Genomic DNA, 22,316 nt, shown 5'->3' on the forward strand with positions numbered 1-22,316 from the left:
GCAGCTCATAGCTAACTTGCCTATTTGCACAAATTGCGCGCTGTTTTAATTGCTTTTTAATACTTTTTAATCGTTATACTGTATATCTGTTTACTGTGTCCAGGCGTCTTTAGCACACTGTCCCTTCTCTCCTGAGGCGAAAAGCCGGGAGATATTCTCGCTGTACTCTCTCTTTTCTGGTTGGGGATCTCAGCTCTTACCTTAGGGGCTCTGGAGTATCCTGTTGGTGCTCCAAGGGTCTCGCCGCTGGTCCCAAGCCTTCCTTCCTCCTACAGCGCTGTCCGGGTGTCCCTCTCACTGCAGATTCGTGCATCGGGTCGGACGCTCGCACCGCTGCCATCTTGGGTGAGGCAGGCTTGCCAGTCGGCGGACTAGGCTTGCTGCCTCACGGGCGGGAACTATAAAGTAAGACGGGGATGCCTCCGCGCAGCAGACGCATTCAGCGGAAGCGCCTTTCCTGCCCCAAAGGAGCGCCAAAGGAAAGCCCGTCTGCGCCCGTCAGCGTCCCGGAGGCGTTCGGATGCGGTTGGGGCTGGGTCCCAGAGAGCCATCGCCATGAGAAAAACTTAGATTACTCCGCCCAACAGCTCCTTGCCCTCAGACAACACAGTTACAGCGGGTGCAGTATCTTTGACCCAGCTACTCGGGTTAAACATCACTGCACTAGCTGTGGCTGGTCATTGAGGGGCAGGTCGACGGATTCAGAAGCTGCAAAGTCTAGCCAATACTTAATCGCATCAACAGAGCGGGCCTCTGCAGTCCGTTTCTTCAGCTGTGCTCTTTTGAACACTCGGTCTATGAGCAAACATGCTCTGGACCTTACTTCCTTACCGATTCTAAGCCCGCCTGCCTGTTCCTCACGAAAACATGGCTCGGCGAAGCGTCAGGTCCGGATATAGCGAATGCCCTGCCCGCGAACTATTTCATATTAAAGAAGGATCGGAGCACAGGCAAAGGGGGAGGAGTGGCATTGGTAATAGACAGACGCTTCGAGTGTTCCATTATACCAACTGATGACATTCGCGGGGCCGAAGCACTTGGGTTCTGTCTTACACTCTCCCCCGGTCAATCTTGCGCTGGTTTATTGGTCTATAGACCCCCAGGCCCGGTTGGATCTTTTAACGAGGAGCTGGACGCTGTGATCTCAGGCATGAGCGTTCAATTTAAGCATTTTATTCTTCTGGGAGATTTTAATGTCCACTTTGACAATACGGAGGCGTCAGATACCATTAAAATCTTAGATATTACTAGCCCACTGGGCCTTTCACCCTTCGTCACGCTGCCCACTCATAATAAAGGGCACACATTGGATCAGATTTTTTCCACCGTCTCTGTGACAGTTGTGCCCCCTCTCCCGGTGTTATGGTCCGACCACCTTCTGGTTGCTTTTAATATCCAGGCACAAACCACCAAGACTAGCAGAGGTGTGGGATGTCCAGCCCTGCGGTCGCGTCCTTTCCATCTAGTAACCGTGGAAATGATTGATCAGTATCGGCTAACCCACCCTTGCTTTCTCACGGGTGATTTGGAATCGGACCTTGCTCATTTTCAAAAGTGGCTTGTACAGTGCCGAGAGGTTTTAGTCCCGCCAAGGCAGCTGTATAAAAAATCCCCGCGTGCATCGGCCCCATGGTTCACGCCTTCGCTTAACTCTAGTAGAAGGCTCTGCAAAAAAGCAGAAAGAGCTTGGTGCGCAAATTATCTGAATCCTCTGAAGGAGGCCTACAGAAGTTGCTCCAGGGCCTATCATAAGGACATTTACCTGGCCAAAAAAGCGTACTTCGCTCAACGGATTGAGGAGGCTGCGAATACCAGCAAAGAAATCTTCACAATTGTGAAAGAATTTACATCACCAGTGGCTATCACGCCTAGGTGCTCTTTTACGGAACCTTGGGTTCTGCAATTAGCCAGTTTTTTTGCCAATAAAATTAAAAGCATTCAGGCAACTTTTCCAGCTCTCGCAAGGGGGGGAGCGCTCCGTCCTGAAACTAAGGCCGCTGTCTCGGACTCGGTAAATCCCAGTCTGTTGAGTTTTCCACCGATTGCACCCCAATCCTCACTGGAACTTCTCGTTAAAATAAGATCCGGTTCTCCTCTGGACCCATGTCCCGCAATGTTTCTAGCTAAAATAGCTTGTGCTGTTAACCCCCTGGTTAATCCAATTCTAAACTGCTCATTGCTAACAGGGATTGTGCCGTCTGCCTGGAAACAGGCAATGGTCATTCCGCTCCTGAAGAAACATTTGTTGGATCGGGATATCCATGCTAATTATCGACCTATCTCTCTGCTCCCTGCCCTGGCTAAAGTGGTAGAAAAGCATGTTCAGTCTGTCCTTTCACATTTTGTGGAGGCCAACGGGCTCTTGCACCACACCCAATCCGGCTTCCGTGCGAATATGAGCACAGATACTGCTCTGTTAGAGGTGGTGGAGGCCATCAAGGAAGTTCAGGACTCTGGGGGAAAGGCACTGCTGGTGTTACTCGATCTTTCTGCGGCGTTTGACACTGTTCCTCATGACCGCCTATTGACCCGCCTTGTGGAGATTGGGGTTGGAGGAACGGTGTTCAAATGGTCCTTTCTGACCAACCGCCAACAGATAGTCTGGGCCCCTCCGTACTCTGCGACAGTGCCGCCTCTGGAAGTGGGAGTTCCCCAAGGATCTATATTAAGTCCGATCCTTTTCAATATCTATATGTCCCCTCTGGCTGCGCTAGTCGAATCTTTTGGAGCCCAGATTGTTTCTTACGCCGATGACACCCAGCTTCTTTTCACGTGCAGTAAAAATATGGATTTCAATGGAGACCGTATTAAGAACTGTTTGGCCGCGGTCTTTACATGGTTCCAATGCAATCAGCTAAAATGCAACTCAGATAAATCGGAGGTTCTTTTCTTCGGTTGCCCTCCTGATCCATGCTGGAGGTCTTGGTGGCCTGCTGATATGTTTCCCCCTGCTGATGTGGCCTCGATGGCTAAAAATCTTGGCGTTAAAATGGATAATTATCTCACCCTGAAACCTCAGATTATGGGCCTAGTTGGTCAATGCTTTGGCATTTTAAAAATGCTAAGAAAATTTCTTCCTGTTCTTTCCATCGCCCACAGGAAGATCACGATGCAGGCCATGATAGGCTCTAGGCTTGACTATGCCAATGTCCTGTACCTGGGTCTTCCCAAGTTCCTTCTCACACGCCTACAGGTTGTGCAAAACTCGGCCGCTCAGGCTATCTTTGGCCTTAGCCACCGCTCCCATGCCACTGGATTACAGCAATCTTTGCACTGGCTCTCCATTCAGAAGCGCATTGAATTCAAGGCACTTACCATGGCATTTAAAACTCTTCATGGCATCGGCCCCCTCTATATGAGAAAGAGGATTGGTTTTCATCGACCTACCAGAGCCTTGCGCTCTGCGTCACTGTCCCTCACCGTGGTCCCGGCAATTAGGCGCGCCCGGATCGGAGGGCGTTCCTTTAAATACCTAGCGCCTCTCGCCTGGAATGCCCTCCCTCTGGCGCTAAGAAAGTGCGACAACTTGACGACCTTTAGAAAGAAGCTCAAAACTCAGCTGTTCAGCCTGTAAGTCCTCCTCCCCGCAAAAGCTTTATGGTCTTGGGTCTGTCAGCGCCGGGACACTCTGCTTGAGTAGCTGAGCGCTTAACAAAACTCTTGATAACATAACATAACATAACGTAGCAAGGTGCGATGTGGAGAAATCTAGGCCTCACATTCTACTTTTGAGGAAACAGGGTGTATGTGCGAGAGGTTGTGAGTCTGAGGACAGGGTCTGGTGGATTGGTGGAAGTGAAGGCGGCTATTAAGATATGCTGGCCCTATGTTATGCAGTGTCCTGAACGCGTGTGTGAAGTCATTAACACTGCTACTCTGATAAGTGCACAGGGGCCTCGAAGGAGGCAGGGTGGCTGCACCCTGAAGCCCCTGATAGGGAGCAACTGCTGTTGATTATAGGTTTGTATGTTCAAGATTTGGCAACTTGGTTTTAGGATTTTTAAGAGTCAGATAAATTGCAAAGAACGTGCAAAAGTAATTCTTCATGTGAACCATACAGTTGGCAATTTTTGTCTCTAAATTGTGGTGCCCATGGAGAGACACGGTCCAAAATTGCCAAAGTGATATTTTTAGAATTTAAAATTGAATTCTAATGAGAAAGGAGAATCTAGATGTTGTATCTCCTTTGTAATAAGGGCTTTACAGTCCATTCAAGTGACTGGTAACTGAATGAGCTTTTATCTTGGTCAATGGAAATGTGTTTGCAGTTTTTATTTGCCAGTTTCTGAAATAATAGGAGGCTCGTTTGAAATGACCATGCATCCTCTTAGAACAGTTATTTCCAATCGGTGATTAGAAGAAACCTCCACTGATTTCTATGTCCACTATGATTTGTGTTGATGTCTCTCCAAATGAGCTGAACTAATGTATTATCATTACTCAATCTTTAATGCATTTATTTACTGGAAGCAAAATCTTGAATAATATTCAACTAGTTTATTGAAAATTCAAACCTCGTTTGTGACTTGGCCAAATTCGTAAAGTCTAAAAACGTGTCTATACATTTTACTTGTTAAATGATCAACGAGTCCGGCTACTGATGAAGGTTGGGCAGCGAGGCTAAGTGTTATTGTTGGGAGAGTTTTGTTCATCCCTGATGGAGAGTGGAGCATGCAGGGAATTGATGTTTTTTTTAATATCAATTCGAATGCCAGAGCAAAGAAAGTTGCCTTTTGGGTTAGTGAGTTTCTGTGTGGTTCGACGGTGCCTCGATATTCAAACAATAAGCCCAAGTATTTTATATTCATGAGCGGTTTCTATTTTTTCTTATGAAGGTATTTTGGGTTTTGTTTTCTCATTGTTAATTTCTAGTTTACTTGGGTCACAGTAAGAAATTATGTGATTTAATGATCTTTATAGACCTGCAGGGGTTTTATAGAGTAAGATTGTATCATCTGCACATTGCAGGATCGGCAGGTCTTGACTAATGGATAGCCACTTCGGGTGTGTCTACTTGTGACTTGTCGATCACATCATAGACAGCCACAATGTAAATATTAAATCAGGCGAGGGCTAATATGCAGCCCTGTTTCAGCCCATTAAAAGTCCATATTTTTCTTGACATTTTTCATCTGCATGCAAAATGATAATGTAATATGGATTTGTAGAGTGCTGATTTTCACCCATGAGAATATCTTGACACTGAGTAGCTGAGTGTAGGTGTGTAGTGAGGCTGGGCCTAAATACAGGCAATCTTGCTGGTTTGGGATGCCGGTGTAGAGTGTATTGCCGTAGTCAACTCTTCATGTGATTAGGGTCGGGACTGCATGATGAAATGTCTGATATCCAATGGGAGTCACCTGAAGATTTTACATGGCATGCAGAGGATGTGGATGCATGAGGAGGTGACGGGGTTGAGATGGGTCTTTATCGTGAGTATTGTATCCAGGCTGAGAACTAGGTTCCAAGCATGGTTTGTTGGGGAGGGTGTGGGTCCAAGTTTGGCGGGCAGCCAGGTGGAGTCCCAAGGTGAGCTGTTATTCCCAAAGATCAGCACTTCAATTTTGTTCGTGTTGAGCTTGAGGCCGTTTTATTCCATCAAATTAGCCATGCTGGTCATGCATTGCTTGAAGTATGCCTTGATGGTGACCTTATTCATGTGAGAGAGAAAAATGAGCTGGGTGTCATCAGCAAATGAAATGATGTTGGTTCCTTTGGATCTGATGATGTTTGCCAGAGTAGCCATGCACAAGTTGAAAAGTGTGGGGCTGAGTGACAATGCCTGTTGGACTCCATAGATGAGGTCATTGGGTTCTGATGCGAACGGCGTGAGTCTGACTTGTTGCGTTCTTCCGGAGAGGATGGAAGCTATCCATTTGAGTTCTGGTCCTGGTATTTAGGGGTGGGAAATAAATTCTACTCCGCCATCATTGGAGTTCACAGAGTTTGTGCCACTCCGCATTACAATTATAACCCCGAGTTATGGCAAAACTCAGCCAACTGCTGTAATGCAGAGTTTTTTCTCATGCGTGGCTCGCCTGTGGTAAGTTGGCGAGTGCGAGTGAGAATTGGCATTCCCTAGCATGATTTCCAGCCGCTGGGAGGACAACTGACAATATTTCCTCAATGCGAGCAGTCACAACTGTTTGCGGTGAGAAAGCTGCTGCGTCAGTGGAAAATCTACTCGAGCTGCAGTAAAGAAGCAGCACCCTCTGGTGTGCCAAGTGGTGACGTTCTCACTGATTTTGCTGTGTGGAACAAGCTCCCTGAACTAAAAATCATTGCCAGTAGCGCGATGTGCCAATTTCTACCCGTTTGCGGAACTCTGAAGAATCTTTCCTGAGTTTTCATGTAACTCCGTGGAATTCCTTGGAGTGAAACTCCACAAGCTCTACCCACCCTACTTGTATTACTGCTGTGTGTAGTCTAGCATTGAAAGTGTGGTGGAAGATGGTGTTGAAAGCGGCGGAGAGGTTGAGGAGGATGAGGGTGGCGGTCTCTCTATGGCAGAGGATGATGTGGATGTTATCTGTGGCAGGAATGAGGACTGGTTCAGTGCTGTGGTTGTTTTCAATTCCTGATCGTGAGTCGTACAGAGCTTGTGGTGTTCTAGGGTATCAGAGAGTTGTTTGATGTTCTTCTCAATGACTTTGGCTGGGAAGGGGAGAAGCAAGATGGTTCGCTAATTACTGAGTACATCGGAGTCGGCTGAAGGATTTCAAGTATGGTTGTGACATTGTCATGTTTCCGGCTATCAGGGAAAGTGACTGTCTTGAGGGAGGTGTTAATGATTGAAGTGAGTGCAGTGCTGTTCATGGGTCTTCCCAGGTTGCAGTCATGGTGGAGACAGGGTTCTGTAGGCACCCCTGAGTTGACGTCTTCTTTTTTGCTGCAGTGTCCTTGATAGATAGAGGGTTCCATGCTGTCAGTTGGTGGTCTTTGGTCAAAGAGGTGAGCAGGATGGGCAAGTCGATGAGGGGTGGCTGGGGTTCAAAGTTGCTATAGACCTTGGTGATTTTTTCGTGGAAGAAGTCAGAGAGGTTGAAGCAGAGTTCTTCTGTATCTGTGATGGCGTTGGTCGCAGCTGTTGAGTTGGTTAATTTCTTGACAATGGAAAAAAGTCCTTTGCCATGGTGGGAGCTAGATTTGATTCTCAGGTTCAGGGCCTTTTGACTTGATGGTGATAGTATCTAAGTACGGACTTGTAGGTGTTTATTTTGGTGGTTCCTCTGGTGATTTTCCATTTCCTTTCAAGCTGTTTACAAGCTCTCTTGGATTTCTTGAGGTCAGTGTTGTACCAGCTATCATCATGTAGGCTATCTGAATGGCATTCAGCAGTGGTACCGGAATATTGCAATGTTGCAGTTTTTACCACAGAATATTATGCTGGACCTTGTCAAAGGCCGCTTTGAAATCTCTAAATTTTGAGTGTAATGATGACTTTTTTCCAATGAGTTTTCCCACTAGTATAGTGAGCTCTGCACCTGAGTCATGACGAAAGGCGGTCTGAACAAACGGGTTCAGAGATTGTTTTTCAGCCCGACCATCCAGATCTTGTAAAATGCACTTTTTAAAATGTTTTGCCTCAATATCTAACTAGGTGTTAAGCTTACAGTTTGCTAGGTTCTTTTGGTCTCCTTTTTAATAAATAGTTTCTAGGTTTTTTGTATTACCTGCGTTGTTCTTCAGTAGTTAAAGAGTTAAGGAGAGAACTAGGTGCCTTTGCCTTGTCTTACTGTAAGGAAAGGCCTCATTTTGCACGACCACCGGAAAGTGTTGGACTGATACTGCTGGTTTTTTGACTGTGAGAGTGCACAGAGGACTGCAAACCAGAACTTTGTGCCAATGCTCTGAGCCCTAAAGTGTATGTTTGATTGGCTTATATCCAATTGGCATAAGTTAACTTACCAAGGGTACCCAGTGCATGTAAGTTAAGGAGTCTCTCCTGGGCTGCAGCACTTTTTGTGCCACCCTGAGAGCAGCAAGGTAAAACATGCCTCCTAGCCTGCACCTGCAGGCTGAGAGAGCAGCTTGAAACTGATAACCCAACTTTGCCATTTAAATTAATGACAAATCCCAGACCTCCTTTTTATAATATATATATAAACCCCCCCCTAAGGTAGGCCTCTAAAAAAAATCCAGGACACGGTGCTGTAAATTAAAAGATAGAAGATGTATTCATCATTTTTACTGTGGAAAGGCTAGTTACCCCATTAGCGAGTGCAGAGTTACACGCTGACACATTAGCTGTGCTAAATTGTGAATGAGACTGCTAAGTTTGGTACACCGAGGTATGAAACAAATCATTACCTTAAAACCCACTTGATGCCCAGGTCGAATTTAATGTAACTTCCACATAAAAGCAACTTTTAGAATGTTGCCATTCTGTTGCCCAAAGTTTTCCCAGTGGCCATTTGCAGATGCTGGCCAGAAGACAGTCTTTCGCTGTCCTGGGGGTGTGGTGAAGAGTGACTTCCAAGGGGAGCCACAATAGAGTCCTGCGTTTGGAGGAGGTATGACCTCTCCCTGGCAAGAAGAGTCACAGGGTAATATTATAAGGGAAGCCACATTTGAAGGGCAAATGATAGACACAAGAGGTGCTGATCTTTTGTCCTGATAGACAGGTTAGCATCAGGGACAGAGATTGGTGCCAAGTGGCCTAAACAGTTTTCCCATGGGTTTGTAGCCCACACTTAGTCATACCTCTTGGGTGGGCTACAAAGCTCCACACATTAAGAGAAGTATTAGGCCATCTTGGGAGTGGGCAAAAAAAGTGCACTCTGGGATAGCTAGTTCCCACACATTGCAGGAAGTCATCATCAGGAGGAAAGGGACCAGGTAGCCTTTTGGCTAGTAACCACCTCATCCCCAAAGGGCATTTTCTGGTCATTAATATGGCAACCCTAGCACTCAGGCCTCAGATCACATCTGGACTTGGAAGAGGACTGACAAAGGACTGCAGTGCTGTTCCCTGGACCTGGCAGGAGAAGAGACTCAAGGAGTCAGTTTGCTGACTTCGTGTTCCCACTGCAGGGCAATAACAAGCTGAAGAAGCCCACCTGGCAAGTCAGTAACCACAATCACTCGACCACCCTGACTATTGACGAGCAGCCTGCAAGACCAATACACAACAATCAAAAGTAAAACCACATGAGTGAAGTTTGGTTACCCAAGAAGGCTCCGGTGATAGGTAACTGTCCGACTACTCCTCACTTGTCACCTTGGCTTGTTTTCTGCTGGAGTTGGTCATCCAAAGTGGGCCACGGTACCCAAACACAACTCTTTAACAAGTAATCCAAAGTATCTGCTAACTGCAGTCGTTGCCAATGCTTGCTGATAATTGAGTGAAAAGCAGTCATTTACGTTTTACTTAAAAATCTATATCTCTTGTAGTTTTTCTTAATTTTTACTTTCTACAAATTCATAAAAATATGTGTTGTGTGACTTTCTCAAGTGGTTATTCTGGTACTTCCAAATTCTTTGCACTTGTTGTTTTTGTTGAAGCCTTACTGTTTATAGTCACAGCTACTCAGGGTTGAGCTATAGGTTTACAAATGAGCCTGACTAGACTCAAGATAGTATTGTGAGTATATTACATGGTGACGTCACACAACTGCACCATATAATACACCACTTTCCTCACAGTTGCCCTTTACTTTCAAAAATGTGCAGCTGGAAGAGAGTTTGGCTGGGTGCACTGTCATACCTTCCCTTGTCGTATTGTGGTAAGTAATAATGACTCATTTATCCTCTCGGAAGGTAATACTGATGGAATATTTGTTGCTATCCTCTTGTCGACTGCCCTGGGATGATATGTTTCAGTTAGCTCTGCTTGGCTTTCTGTTTGTCCGTCTCTAAAGAGCCATTATGAATTGATACCAACTCCCGGTCTCAGGGGTATCAGGGGGTATTAGTTAGTTAGTTCTAGCATTAGTTCTGAGATGAAGCAGGGGGAGGGGTACGACTATAGCCGCTCGGAACCGGCTACGTATAGGTCTCATTGACCTATTTGCCTGTTCAGGGGAGGGCGGGGGGGGCGGGGGGGGGCTGAAGGGAAGGGAAGGGAGGGGGGGTGGGTGGCTTGGTAATGCACAATTTAATGCACAGACACATCCCTATTCTTTCCCTATTCTTGTGTGAAACATGGTACACACAAAGTAGGTGTTATAGACAGTATCAAAGGATTGTAGGTAGCTGTAATTTTTGGTTGTTAATACTCTGGCGGATTAGGAGTAGGAATCCCACTGATTTCCTGTAATGCCGTGCAAGATTGCTTCAGTTAACGTTTGTGGCTTGAATAATCCTGGGAAAAGAGTGAAAGTAGCAGGGCTGTTGAGTTCTTTGCAGTTGGACTTGGTTTGCCTCCAGGAAACTCATATTGAAGCAACACAGATGTATTTGTTAAAGCAGCTTGGGTATGACGAATTAGCAGCAAGTAAACAAGGGACTAGAACTAGGGGAGTAGCAATATTAGGAAGAAAAAGGGATTTGGTGGTGCATCGAAAAAAGGAGGATCAATGGGGGAGGTGGGTGATGGTAGATTTGAGTTTTAAAGGGGTACGGATTACGTTAGTCACAATATATGGTTCTACGGAAGACGATCCTGATGTCTGGCAGTTTTTGGATATCGAACTGGCACAGTGGCCAGAACCCATTATATGTTGCGGAGATTTTAACATTCACGTTCCAAAAAGCTCCTTTTCAGAACCTGGGGGGTGGTACCGAGGGAGAAAGAGGAAGACATTTAAAGCCCTGACTGATATGGTTCATCACAACTCCCTTATCGATCCATGGATAAAGCTACACCCCCTTATAGATGGCAGCACCTACTTCTCGGCCCCGCATAAAGTATTGGTCCGGCTGGATTACTTTCTAATTTCTAACTCCCTAATTTCTCATGTAAAAATCGAGAAACAACCTAGAATTATTTCAGACCACAGCCCTCTAGTTTTAACATTAAATATTACACAGATAAGTGTTACAAAAACTTAGTGGACTTTTGAGCGCACATTGTTAAGGGACGGCGATTATCAGAAACAAATGGAATCATGGATAAAGTTCTTCTGGGAAGTTAATAGAGACTCTGCCCCTCCTGGTGTGGTTTGGGACTGTTTTAAAGCTGGGGTCAGAGGAGAAACACTGAGCTATGTACTGGCTAAACGGAAAAGTGAAAGAAGACACCTGGATGATATAAGGTTTAGATTGCTGGCAGCAGAAGAAAATCTTGCCAGAGCTATAATTCAGGGGCTTCCACTTGAGACTTATTTAGCTAGCATAACTGTCCTTAAATGGGATGCTACTGAAGGCATTAGTTCGAAAGCCGCTGAAAAGTATTTAGTGCGTAAACAAGACTCATACGAGCTGAGTGAGAGAGTTGGATACATCCTTGCTGTCAGAACTAGGCAGCGCGTAGCCATGGCTGACATTAAGGAAATTCAAGATAGCCAGGGCAACTTAGTCACTGATCCCGACCGTGTTAGAGAAGTGTTTTGGAAATTCTATGCTAAACTCTATACTCGGGAGGAGGGGAGTACTTTAATAGAGATGGAGGTGGATCGGTACCTTAGGGACATTACAGCTCCCTTCTTGTCATCGCAGGACAGAGCGGGGCTGGATGCTCCCTTTCATCTAGATGAATTTAAGGGATCTTTGGGTGGTCTGCCTTCGGGAAAAGCTGCTGGGCCAGACCAGATCCCGGTTGAATTCTACAAACTGTTTCAGGATATCTTAGCGGTAGATATGTTAAATATCATGCTGCATACACAGCGGGGGGGGTCTCCTCCAGAGTCCTGGGGGATGGCAGATATCATAGTTATTCCTAAAAAAGGTAAACCCCCAACACTCCCCAGATCATATAGACCCATCACCCTTATGAATTCTGACATAAAAATTTACTCAAAAATGCTTGCGATGAGGCTTGGAGGTAACATAGAGCAGCTCGTAAGTTCTTCGCAGCACGGTTTTATACCAGGCAAGGGAACCACTCAGCATGTCAGGACGGTCATTACAATGTTTGATGCCGCAGGGTCCCTGGGTGACCCTATCGCAGCACTGTTTCTAGATGCTGAAAAGGCCTTCGATAGGGTCACATGGGGATTTCTTTGGGCAGTTCTAAGATGGTGTGGTATTGGAGAAGGCTTTATAACAGCTCTCCAAGCTTTATATGTAGGTCCAACAGCCAAAATTAGAGTAAACAGAGGACATTCAGATATAGTGGCAATATCTAGGGGAACGAGACAGGGCTGTCCCTCATCTCCCCTGCTCTTTGCACTATTCCTTGAGCCTTTTATACGAAGGTTGGAGAGAAACAAGGAAATTTCCCCGATGGTCTTGAATGGCCGCGTAATTAAAATCTTGGCGTACGCAGATGACGTCGCCGTACTCACCCCGAATCCGGACCTAGCTATCGCTGAGGTTGAAAGGGAAGCTAGCATATTTGGGCAATTTTCGGGCTATAGGTTGAATAGGTCTAAGACCCAGATAGTTAAGAATAAACATATTTCCTGTACTGACACTAGGGTTGCCCTCTCCGCTATATATCTTGGTATAGTAATAGCTGCAAATTTGGACACTCTAGTTGAGATAAATATAACCCCTCTGGTTGATAAAGTAAAAATAGACTTAGAGAGAATTAATAACCTACATCTCTCGCTAGTAGGTTGTACCAACGTACTAAAAATGAGTATCCTACCAAAGTTTCTCTATCTATTCAGAGCAATTCCGCTAATTTTTGAAGCTAAATGGTTTAATATTTTGGAAAGCATCTTCAATAAATTTTTATGGGCCCACGGGAAAACTCGTAGGGCTTATAGATTTATGACTCTACCGAGAGACAGAGGCGGATGGGGAGCCCCGGATTTCAGACTATATTACTTAGCATCTGCTCTTCAATATATGCAGGGTTTAATCGGAGGAGGGGGACAGCTTCAGAAAATTACTTCCTCATCTACAGATGTCTATGCAATCCTATTAGGACAGGAGACAGAAAACTGCTTCTTATATTATACTGATCTGGGGCATTTTAGAGGGAAACAGTTTAGGACTCTTAACGCAGCCATACATATTTGGAAGTCTTTTCAGAAGCGGATGGGACTTGGTCGATTTAATAGATATGTTAAACTATATAATAATAAACTGTTTCCCTCGGAAAATTTTTCAGACTCAGTTATGGCCGCATGGAATCAAAAAGGAATTAAACAAATTGGGGATTTAAGAGACTCTGTGGGCGTGGCACAATTTGATGTACTTGTAAACAAGTATGACTTATCTAGAAAAGATTTTTATAAATACTTACAGGTCAGAAGTTTTCTCGGGGACAAGCTTGGCGGCACAGCAGGATATAAGATTAACGACTTTATGGAGACATTAATTACTGGCGGTCTACATACCATCAGGTCAGCGTATGCATTACTAGCTAAAACTAAGGTGGATGATTTGGACAAACACAGTCACAAGTGGGCTGAGAAACTTGGAGGAGAAACTGAGGATTTTCAGGAGTCGCTGGAATTGGGTTGTAACATCTTATGTTCAGCTCCTTTACAATCCCAACATTATAAAACCTTATTTTTGCTATATCACACACCTGCCAGAATCGCCAAATGGGGGGGCAGAGCAGGGATAAACTGCCCTCGTTGCAATGCATCTGAGGCGGATATAGTTCATATGTTTGCTACCTGCCCTCAACTACACACTCTTCTCGGGGAAATAGAGGATTTTCTGGACAGGGCACTGGGGATACAGATATCCCTTTCCCCCTCTTGGATTCTGCTTGGAATAGGTCATGACGGAATTAGTAATGGTGTTAAGGAGTTTGTCTTTATGACAATGGCGGTTTTCAGATTAATCATAGCTAGGGCTTGGTTAGACAAAACTCCTCCGTCTATGCAAGTATGGTTAGCAAATCTTATTGCGATATTTAATCTGGAAAAACCTATATATGCAAAAAAGGGTAGAGCAGGGAGAGCTTTGGGTATAAGAATTTGGGAGCCGTTAGAGAGGTGGAGAGAGGGAATAGGGTAAGTCGGTATTATTTAAATCATTACTCGGTTTGATTTGTTTAGTTGGATTAGACTCTGTATAAAATGTATAAAAGGTTTATGTTGTACTAATGTTTAATTGCATGTATTAAATGTGCATTGGTAACTGAGAGAAAAAAAAAAAATGAATTGATACCAACTTTCCTTCAGAATCGTCTTGGGGATTTTTTTTTGTATTCTGGCTATCCTATGGATTGCATTTTTCTTCTCCATTAGGTCCTTACTGACCAAAGAGGAGCTATTATGCCGTATCTGGACTATTGCAAAAATTCTTTCTTGGATTGTTTTGCATTTCATTTTTGGTGTTGGACGGACATATACATTAATTCATACTAGCGCCTTTTTTTTTTTAGAATAATTTCCAGTTTTATATACAGGTGGCTTGGATTTGGTTTCTTTCAAGTGGAAGCTTTGCTATTTTATCCTTCTTAACCGAGTTTAGGAAAACGGCAAGATGATCCTTTGCGCGACCTAACTTTTTTTCTTTTCTTGTATGTCAAATTTGAGAATTCTCATTGCTGAGATTCAGTCCCAAGTGCAGAGACTCACCCACTCCTGAGGGGCATTCACCATGAATGCAGAGGCCCTTTGTGAATCCGGCACATAATATATTTCCTTGGATCAGCATACCCAGTTGTCCTTTTGAACTATATTGTAGTCACAAAATAATCTAGTTACAGCTTTCCACATAATCTAAGTTGACTTGAATGTTTAACAATGGTGGACTTTAAAAATGCCTTAATGTCATGTTAGCTGACAGCACTGCATGTTAAGATCTGGCATTATTGGGACCTGGAAGTTGGCAAAAAGGTAATTGAAACTCAGACAAAGACCTAAATCTTTGGTCTTTGCCACTGAGCTCTGTCCTCAAAGACCGTATCAAGGAACGGCCAAAGAGAATTGATCCAGCCCACACTGTCCTGCTGAATCCAGCCTTTTTCTCTTCCTCAAATTTTGTGCCCCACATTTCATGCACTCGCCTTATCATACATTGACGGATGCAACACAGTACTTACTGGCCCTAATTTACACCAAGCAAAGCTTTTCTTCAGTCAGTAGCATAAATATTGTTCAGCCAATAGACTTTGAGAGAAACTCCCTTACAATGGAAGAACTGCATTGGGTCCCTCTCCCTGAAAGAATCCATTTCACAGCCTGTAGTTTGATCTTGAGTACTCTCCATTCAAGTAAACCCTGCTATCTGGCCTCTAACTCAATGTTTACAGATTCGAATGAACTACGAGAGGAACATTCATGATCAGACAGAAAATCCAAAAGTCTTAGAGAGAAAACGGACATCAACAGGCTTTCTCTGTATCTATCAAAAAAGAGAACCGGTCCAGAATACAATCACCACCAAACACCCAAAGTCAAATACCACTACACTGTTCCGAGGGGATTCTGTATCCACCTTTCTCTCACAATGGGATCCACGGCCGGTAGACTTTACCTATGCGCATGTTTGCATCGAACACTTTGGCAGAAAGGGTTATGTTGGGGCAGAACACTACTCTTTTACTAGTGGTAGATTGGGGGGGGGGTGCGCTCATGTTAGATTTTTAATGACACTTTCACCAGATATTTTTGATCTTGTGCATTTATATATCCACTTTTCATTTTATTTTTAAGCAGGTTATCCTAAACCAAGTGCTTTATTAGTACAGTGCTCGAAAGTTGTGATCAGATGTCAGCCACCACCTTATCACCCACGCATTTGAGTTAAAGAGCGCCTCACTCTACTGAGAAGATTAGGTCACATCATATACTGTTGGCCCTGACAAAATAGCCCTAGATCGCTCCACGACTACCTTAGGGATGAAATATGTTGACCTATAACTTAGACCAAATCTTGCTAGACGGACACTCTCACTTGAAGAGACACAGACCATAGTATCCTAAGTGTCTCTGCCTTCTTTTTTAAGCTCAAGATCTACCGGGGATATCACAATAAATATTTTGTTGGCCTCTGGTTGACAGTTGATTTTATCTTCACACCATTCACCGATCTTCTCACATTGTAGGACACAACATTCCTTGTTCTCCGGTGCTCAATTGGCATATTTATTAACAGATCTCCGACAAAGAACCTTCTTGTGGGGCCCGCCAGGCATTGCAGCGCCGCCCTGGCGAGCAGCATCGCCCTATGATGAAGCATGTCACCTTCAGGTGAATGAGGGCAACTGTACTTACAAGCACATGCTTCCCGTGGGACCTGCTTACAGCTAAGGATACTTTCTCTGGGGCTGAATCCCCTCAGAGCCTTTTCTCTGTTTATAGATGGAGACTCAGGAACAAGCTCCTTTTCACCCTCAAACTTACTTAATTGGTGGTGCAAACTTGGGAACGTCTCAACACAGACTGTATGCCTGTATCCTCCATGTCTCACCACACTGTGATGCCGCTTCTGATGTAGTCTGTAGTTGTACAATTTGTTGTTTGGAGTTTTATTTCTATTCAAAACAAAGATCAATGATCTTATCTTCAATTGATTTTTTTACAGAGAATCGGAAATTGCGCCCCCAGATCTACAAAGGTAATGCATTTTTAACAATGTATGCAGATTATTAGACATGCAATTCATATAGCATGTATTTTAATTAGGATCTTTGTGTATGTATTTCATATATATCATGTAGGGAAATACCTCTTTTTGCATGATCACTCCCAAAGTTTTGAACTGATGCTGATGGTTTTTGGCTCTGGTGAGTGAGGTGTACTCAGTGCCAGTGAGGTCTTTGTCTGAGGAGCTCTACCATCACTGGCATATGTTAACTTACTTATAAGTACCTAGAATATGGTACCAAGTGAACTCAGGGTCTGTGAGTTAAGGTATCCCTCATGGGCTGCAGCAGTTATTGTGTCACCCTGATTTTGATGAGGCAAATGTATGTTTCCGAACCAATCACTGCAGATGGGTAGGACAGTTTCACTCTGCTAACTCTACATGTTTTTATAAATTGTTGTTTTTACAAATTGGCATTTTGCTGTGGAAAAGCTAGTAGCGACATTGGGAAGTGCAGGGTCACAGCTGACAACCCAACAGCCCTGCATAGGACTACTAAAATTGATACTTCAAGACATCAAAATAATTGCTACATTAAACCTGACATGATGCTCAATTCGAATTTAATAAACCGTTTGCACATATAGCAACTCTAGAAAGTTGTTACTTTGTTGCCCTCCGTTATCCAGTGACCATTTATGGTTGCCGGGCACAAGACAGCCTTCTGTCCTCCTGGGGGGAGCTATGAATGACTCTCAGGAAGAAATACAAGGGGCCTGACATTGGAGGAGGTGTGACCTCTCCCTGACAGGAAGGCCAAACAGGGTGTGAGCCCAAAAGTTGAACTTCAAAGGGAAAGCGACCTTTGATGAGAAACAAGCAAGAGGGGGTTCTCTTTTGTTCCTTGCAGACAGGGTGGCATCAGGGGCATCAGGGACAGGCTGAGAGAAGCCACTGCTAAACTGCTTTTCTTTGGGCATCCAGATAGTCACATCTTTGGGATGGGCTAGGGAAGGCCACACAAATAGATAGGGGTTCTGACATGCTTAGACTGGACAGAATGTTGCATTTTGAGCTAGCCACATGCTACACTTCACAGGAAGTCATCACTAGGTGGGAGGTGACCCGATAGCCTATTGGCCAGTCATTGCTGCATCCCTCAAAGGGACAAACTGGGCTTAAAAGTGGCACCCAGACCTTGGATCACATCTGTACTAGAGGAAGGAACAAAGAAGGACTGCTCTGCTGGTCCCGGGACCCGGCAAAGAGAGACTGTACAAAAGACTGAGCTGCACCCGCTGCTCCTTGGGCCAGCAAAGAGAGAATCGTGCCTGTGATGCCCTACGCAAAGAAAAGTCTTCCCCAAGGCCCAGACTGGAGATGTGACTGCAATAGTCAGTTGGCTGACGTCCAGTTATTTGTACAAGGCCACAGAAGCTGAACAAGCCTGCCTTTGTGAGTTGGTAGCCAAAGACGCCTGACCACCATTGAGTGCCGACGTTTAGCTTGGGTGACAGAGTCCCAACCTCTCAGAAGTTGCACCCGAGTATGATATACCTGGGAGAGTCATCGGAATGCAGTGTGATCACACAGCAAGAATGTTACCATTATTTAAAGGGAACCACTAGATGCGCTGTAAGTGGAGACCAGTAGACCAGTGGCAACAGTTTTTTGTCTGGGCTTCACCCAGACATCGAACCCTGTGGCTGAGGTCTTATCACTGTGTTTGTGGACTGATCAGTGGCCCCAAGATAATCCCTCTCATCAGCTCATCATCCTCAATACCCTTGAGCATATTCAGCATCCTGTATCCCTTGCATCAGGACCACTCCAATGATTCCCCTTGTCACCAGCTCAGCATCCTCAACATCCTTGAGCATCTTCAGGATCCTGCATCCCTTGCATTAAGATCAGTCCATTAAAGGCTATGGTAGTTCACCCCTAGAGCCTGGACCTCAACTGGAGACTGATTTGATGGCAGGGTAACTGTGCATCCTGACCTTATGGCCCTTTGTGACCTGATCCATGATGTATATAGAGACCCTAAACGTGCTGGGATGGTAACAGTGCATCCAGACCTTATGGCCCTCTGCGACCAGAACCATGATGGATTTAGTGACCCCAAGCGTGCTGGGATGGTAACTGTGCATCCAGACCTTATGGCCCTCTGCGACCAGAACCATGATGGATTTAGTGACCCCAAGCGTGCAGGCAAGGTAACTGTGCATCCAGACCTTATGGCCCTCTGCGACCAGAACCATGATGGATTTAGTGACCCCAAGCGTGCTGGGATGGTAACTGTGCATCCAGACCTTATGGCCCTCAGCGACCAGAACCATGATGGATTTAGTGACCCCAAGCGTGCTGGGAAGGTAACTGTGCATCCAGACCTTATGGCCCTCTGCGACCAGAACCATGATGGATTTAGTGACCCCAAGCATGCTGGGAAGGTAACTGTGCATCCAGACCTTATGGCCCCCTGCGACCAGAACCATGATGGATTTAGTGACCCCAAGCGTGCTGAGAAGGTAACTGTGCATCCAGACCTTATGGCCCTCTGCGACCAGAACCATGATGGATTTAGTGACCCCAAGCGTGCTGGGATGGTAACGTGCATCCAGACCTTATGGCCCTCTGCGACCAGAACCATGATGGATTTAGGGACCCTAAACGTGCTGGCACGGTAACTGTGCATCCAGACGTTATGGCAGGTGTGATTGCATGGTAGTTTAAAACTTTATTAAAGCTCAGCATTTTTACAGCGATCTCGGTCCATTTCAAGGATTTACTGCGTCTGAGAAAAAAACGCAATGATTAATCATTTCCTTGAAAATTTATGTCTCCAAATACCCCCGTGGATTTTTGCTGTTAAGAATTTTATTTAAAGATAAAAGTACAACCTATTTTTATAATTGGGTGTCAGATTATTTTTGCTCCTGATTCACGAAGGTAAACTAACAATTTGTTGTAACTTTACTACTTTTTGGTCGTCACAAAGGTATCTACGAGTAGTATCTTTATGACTGCTGAGTCTCCCCACTCGTGGCAGAGACTTGGGTCCATATTCTGAAAACTGGAATGCAGCGCCGCCTCCAGAGAGGCTGCACTGTGCTGCGTTGCGTGACAGGGAGAGAGCAGGAGAGCACCATATTCACAGAGATATGGCACTCTCCTCCCCTTTCCTTAGTGCCGTGCTAATTTATGCTGCCGTGCTCCAGGCACAAAGCTTAGTGCTAGGGTGGGTGCCAGAGTCCAGCATGGGTTTTGCACTGGAAGGATACACACTTCAAAGCTTTTCCTACTTTGTATGTGTGCTGCACAGTGCAATACGCATGCAAAGTTGGAAAATAAAGGAGAAATTAAAACATTTCGTCTTTTAACACATGCTTTTCAGCGGCGTTAATTTTTGCCACTAAATCCTGTCTACTAATGTTAGTAGATAGGGTTTAGCATCAAAAAGCATGGGTGGTTGCATGGGAACGCCCATGCACTACCCATGTAATGCTCCCTTGATGTTAGTTTTCAAAACAAACAAATGCTACAACCAATTAGCATTGGTTTGTTAATCCCCAGAAAGGTTTAGCAAAGGGTTAGCATTACAAAAGTAACTCTAACCCATCACTAAACCTTTGAGAATCTGGGCCCCGGAGTCTCCGCTCTTGGGTCATAGACTCCACACTTCGGACGGAGCACTCCGCACAGAAAAAGATAGGACAAATGGGAGTGCAAGACTGCACATAGGTCCTGAATCAAATACCACATCATGTAGTGTATTTGTAGTCCTGCACATAGTAGTAGAAAATGCCAAATATGTGCAATCTCAAGACTTCACCTGTTCCATATGCACATGTGTGCAGTTCACATAAAAACAGCAGAGTGTGGCAACATTTACCTATACATTGGAGTACATGATGGGTGAGGAACACAAGCAACTTGGGTGACAAATGCCAGCAAATGTGGATGAAATGTGAGGGGAATAGAGAGAAGTAATGAGCTACATTGAGAGTGTCTTTGAGGGATTTGAGACAGACCTCCAAAAGATTGTCACCAACATCAAAATCCAGGAAACTGGGGTGTTGTTGCAAACAGAGTGCAGGGTATGCAGGTGCGGGAGCAGCTGGTCAATACTTCTTTCTCTTGAGCTACTAGTTGGGTTATGGCCTTTATGTAGGTTCACAGTCTGTTGTCAATGATGACTGAAGGAGAATTAACACTGTCCATACATTCCATCCTGAAACAGCTCTGGGAGCCTTTCATAATGTATGTGATTCAAATCAGTACTAAAGAGCTAAGAGATAGGCCAAGATAACAATTGGTCAAATGTGTTTTTACTCTTTCGGGGCTATGGAGTTAAGGGTTCCTTACCCTTTGGGGAGCAAAGATTTCTCCAATTTTCAAATGTCCCCAGCCCAGTCGACATCTCTAGCATAACCTGCAACACCCAGCTTGATGGTAGATGTCTATGCATTGAGTGAGTGAATAAATGTTTTATTGTGTCGTTCTAATGAAAAAGTGTCTCATCGAAATTAGTGGGTTGCAAAAACAACCAACAATTATGCATCTCCCTTGGGTATCAGGGGTCATGCTGTGTGGCCCATTGTCCTATCTTCAATGGCTATTATGACAGACACCACACACATTCTCCTCAAATTTCTGTGCAAGAAAGTTAGGAATCTATAGTCATCCACAAATTTCCTACCACTCCGGGTTCCCAACTATCTCCCGATCACAACAGTACCCCACTTGTGTGAGTGAGCCAAGAGACCGCCACACATAACACCCTAAAGCATTTAAAAAGATCAACAATATGGGTAGCTGGTGTGTGGTAGGCCCCGCCCCAAATATTATTTGTGGCCGTGCTTACCAACCACAGACCTTTTCGAAAACTAGACACCCATGGGATTTCAGGGTGGTGTGTCGTGCATGGATCCAACAAGGTTTTCTTACCCACAATGTCTGCAACTTCCTTTGACCTTCATTTGAGTTATTCCTGTAGTGGCACTAGGCCCAGCCACACAACTGGGGCAGCATTTGTTTTGGACATGTGTGGCATTACTGGGTGGTAGGAATGTTGTGGATTCCTGGTGATTTTGGAAGATTCCATCACAGAAATGTAAGACAAATGTGTGATTTTAGGAAAGGGTGAAATTTGCAGACCATTTTGGGAATTTTGGGTAAGATAACCTGGTGAGTGCCACTCGAGGTACACCACTCTGACATTCCTGGGTGTCTAGTTTTCAAAATGTGTAGGTTTACTGGGTTTCCCTTAGGTGCCGGCTGAGCTAGGGTCAAAATTCGCAACCGGTTTGAGCTGGATTATGCACAGGGACACCAAATGTGCCCCCAGGGCAGACTTCAAAGCACTCTTGGAGTACACCCACCCAGCCCCAATACACTAAAGCCTGTCTGGGAGTTGGTTACACCTCCCTGTGACAGGAAACATATTGTCCAGGCCTCCCCCGCCAGAGTTTCATCCAGCAGCAGGAGGGCAGACCCGTGTTTGTGGCAGCAGCATCCATTTTGTGATGCCAGGGCTCTGTTAAGGTGGTACTGGGTGATACCAGTGCAATAATGTTTCTCCCTCTAGAAAGGTGGGACCATACTCCCACTCCAGTTACTGGTGTGAGGGTATGATTCCAAGGTGTTTGACACGAGACACAACATGTTTCCATGCAGCCAGTCCAAAGTTAGCATTAACCGTTCGGTTATAATGTACCTAAGAGTACATGGTTTTGGCTGCATCACAAACAACCACGGAATAAAGGATACGAAGCTTG

General features: G+C 45.0%; 1 protein-coding gene across 1 annotated transcript in view; it reads left to right on the forward strand.

Moving 5' to 3' along the window:
• LOC146859550 (CD5 antigen-like) overlaps nucleotides 1–22,316 on the forward strand; it is a 613,604-nt gene that overhangs the window by 401,096 nt on the left and 190,192 nt on the right. Inside the window, exon 6 of the mRNA XM_085650248.1 lies at nucleotides 16,537–16,569. Within this exon, the coding sequence (XP_085506374.1) occupies nucleotides 16,537–16,569 (33 nt within the window). The remainder of the gene's footprint in view (nucleotides 1–16,536; nucleotides 16,570–22,316) is intronic.

The sequence above is a fragment of the Triturus cristatus genome, chromosome 3_2, assembly GCF_964204655.1.
Source record: "Triturus cristatus chromosome 3_2, aTriCri1.1, whole genome shotgun sequence".
NCBI lineage: Eukaryota > Metazoa > Chordata > Amphibia > Caudata > Salamandridae > Triturus > Triturus cristatus.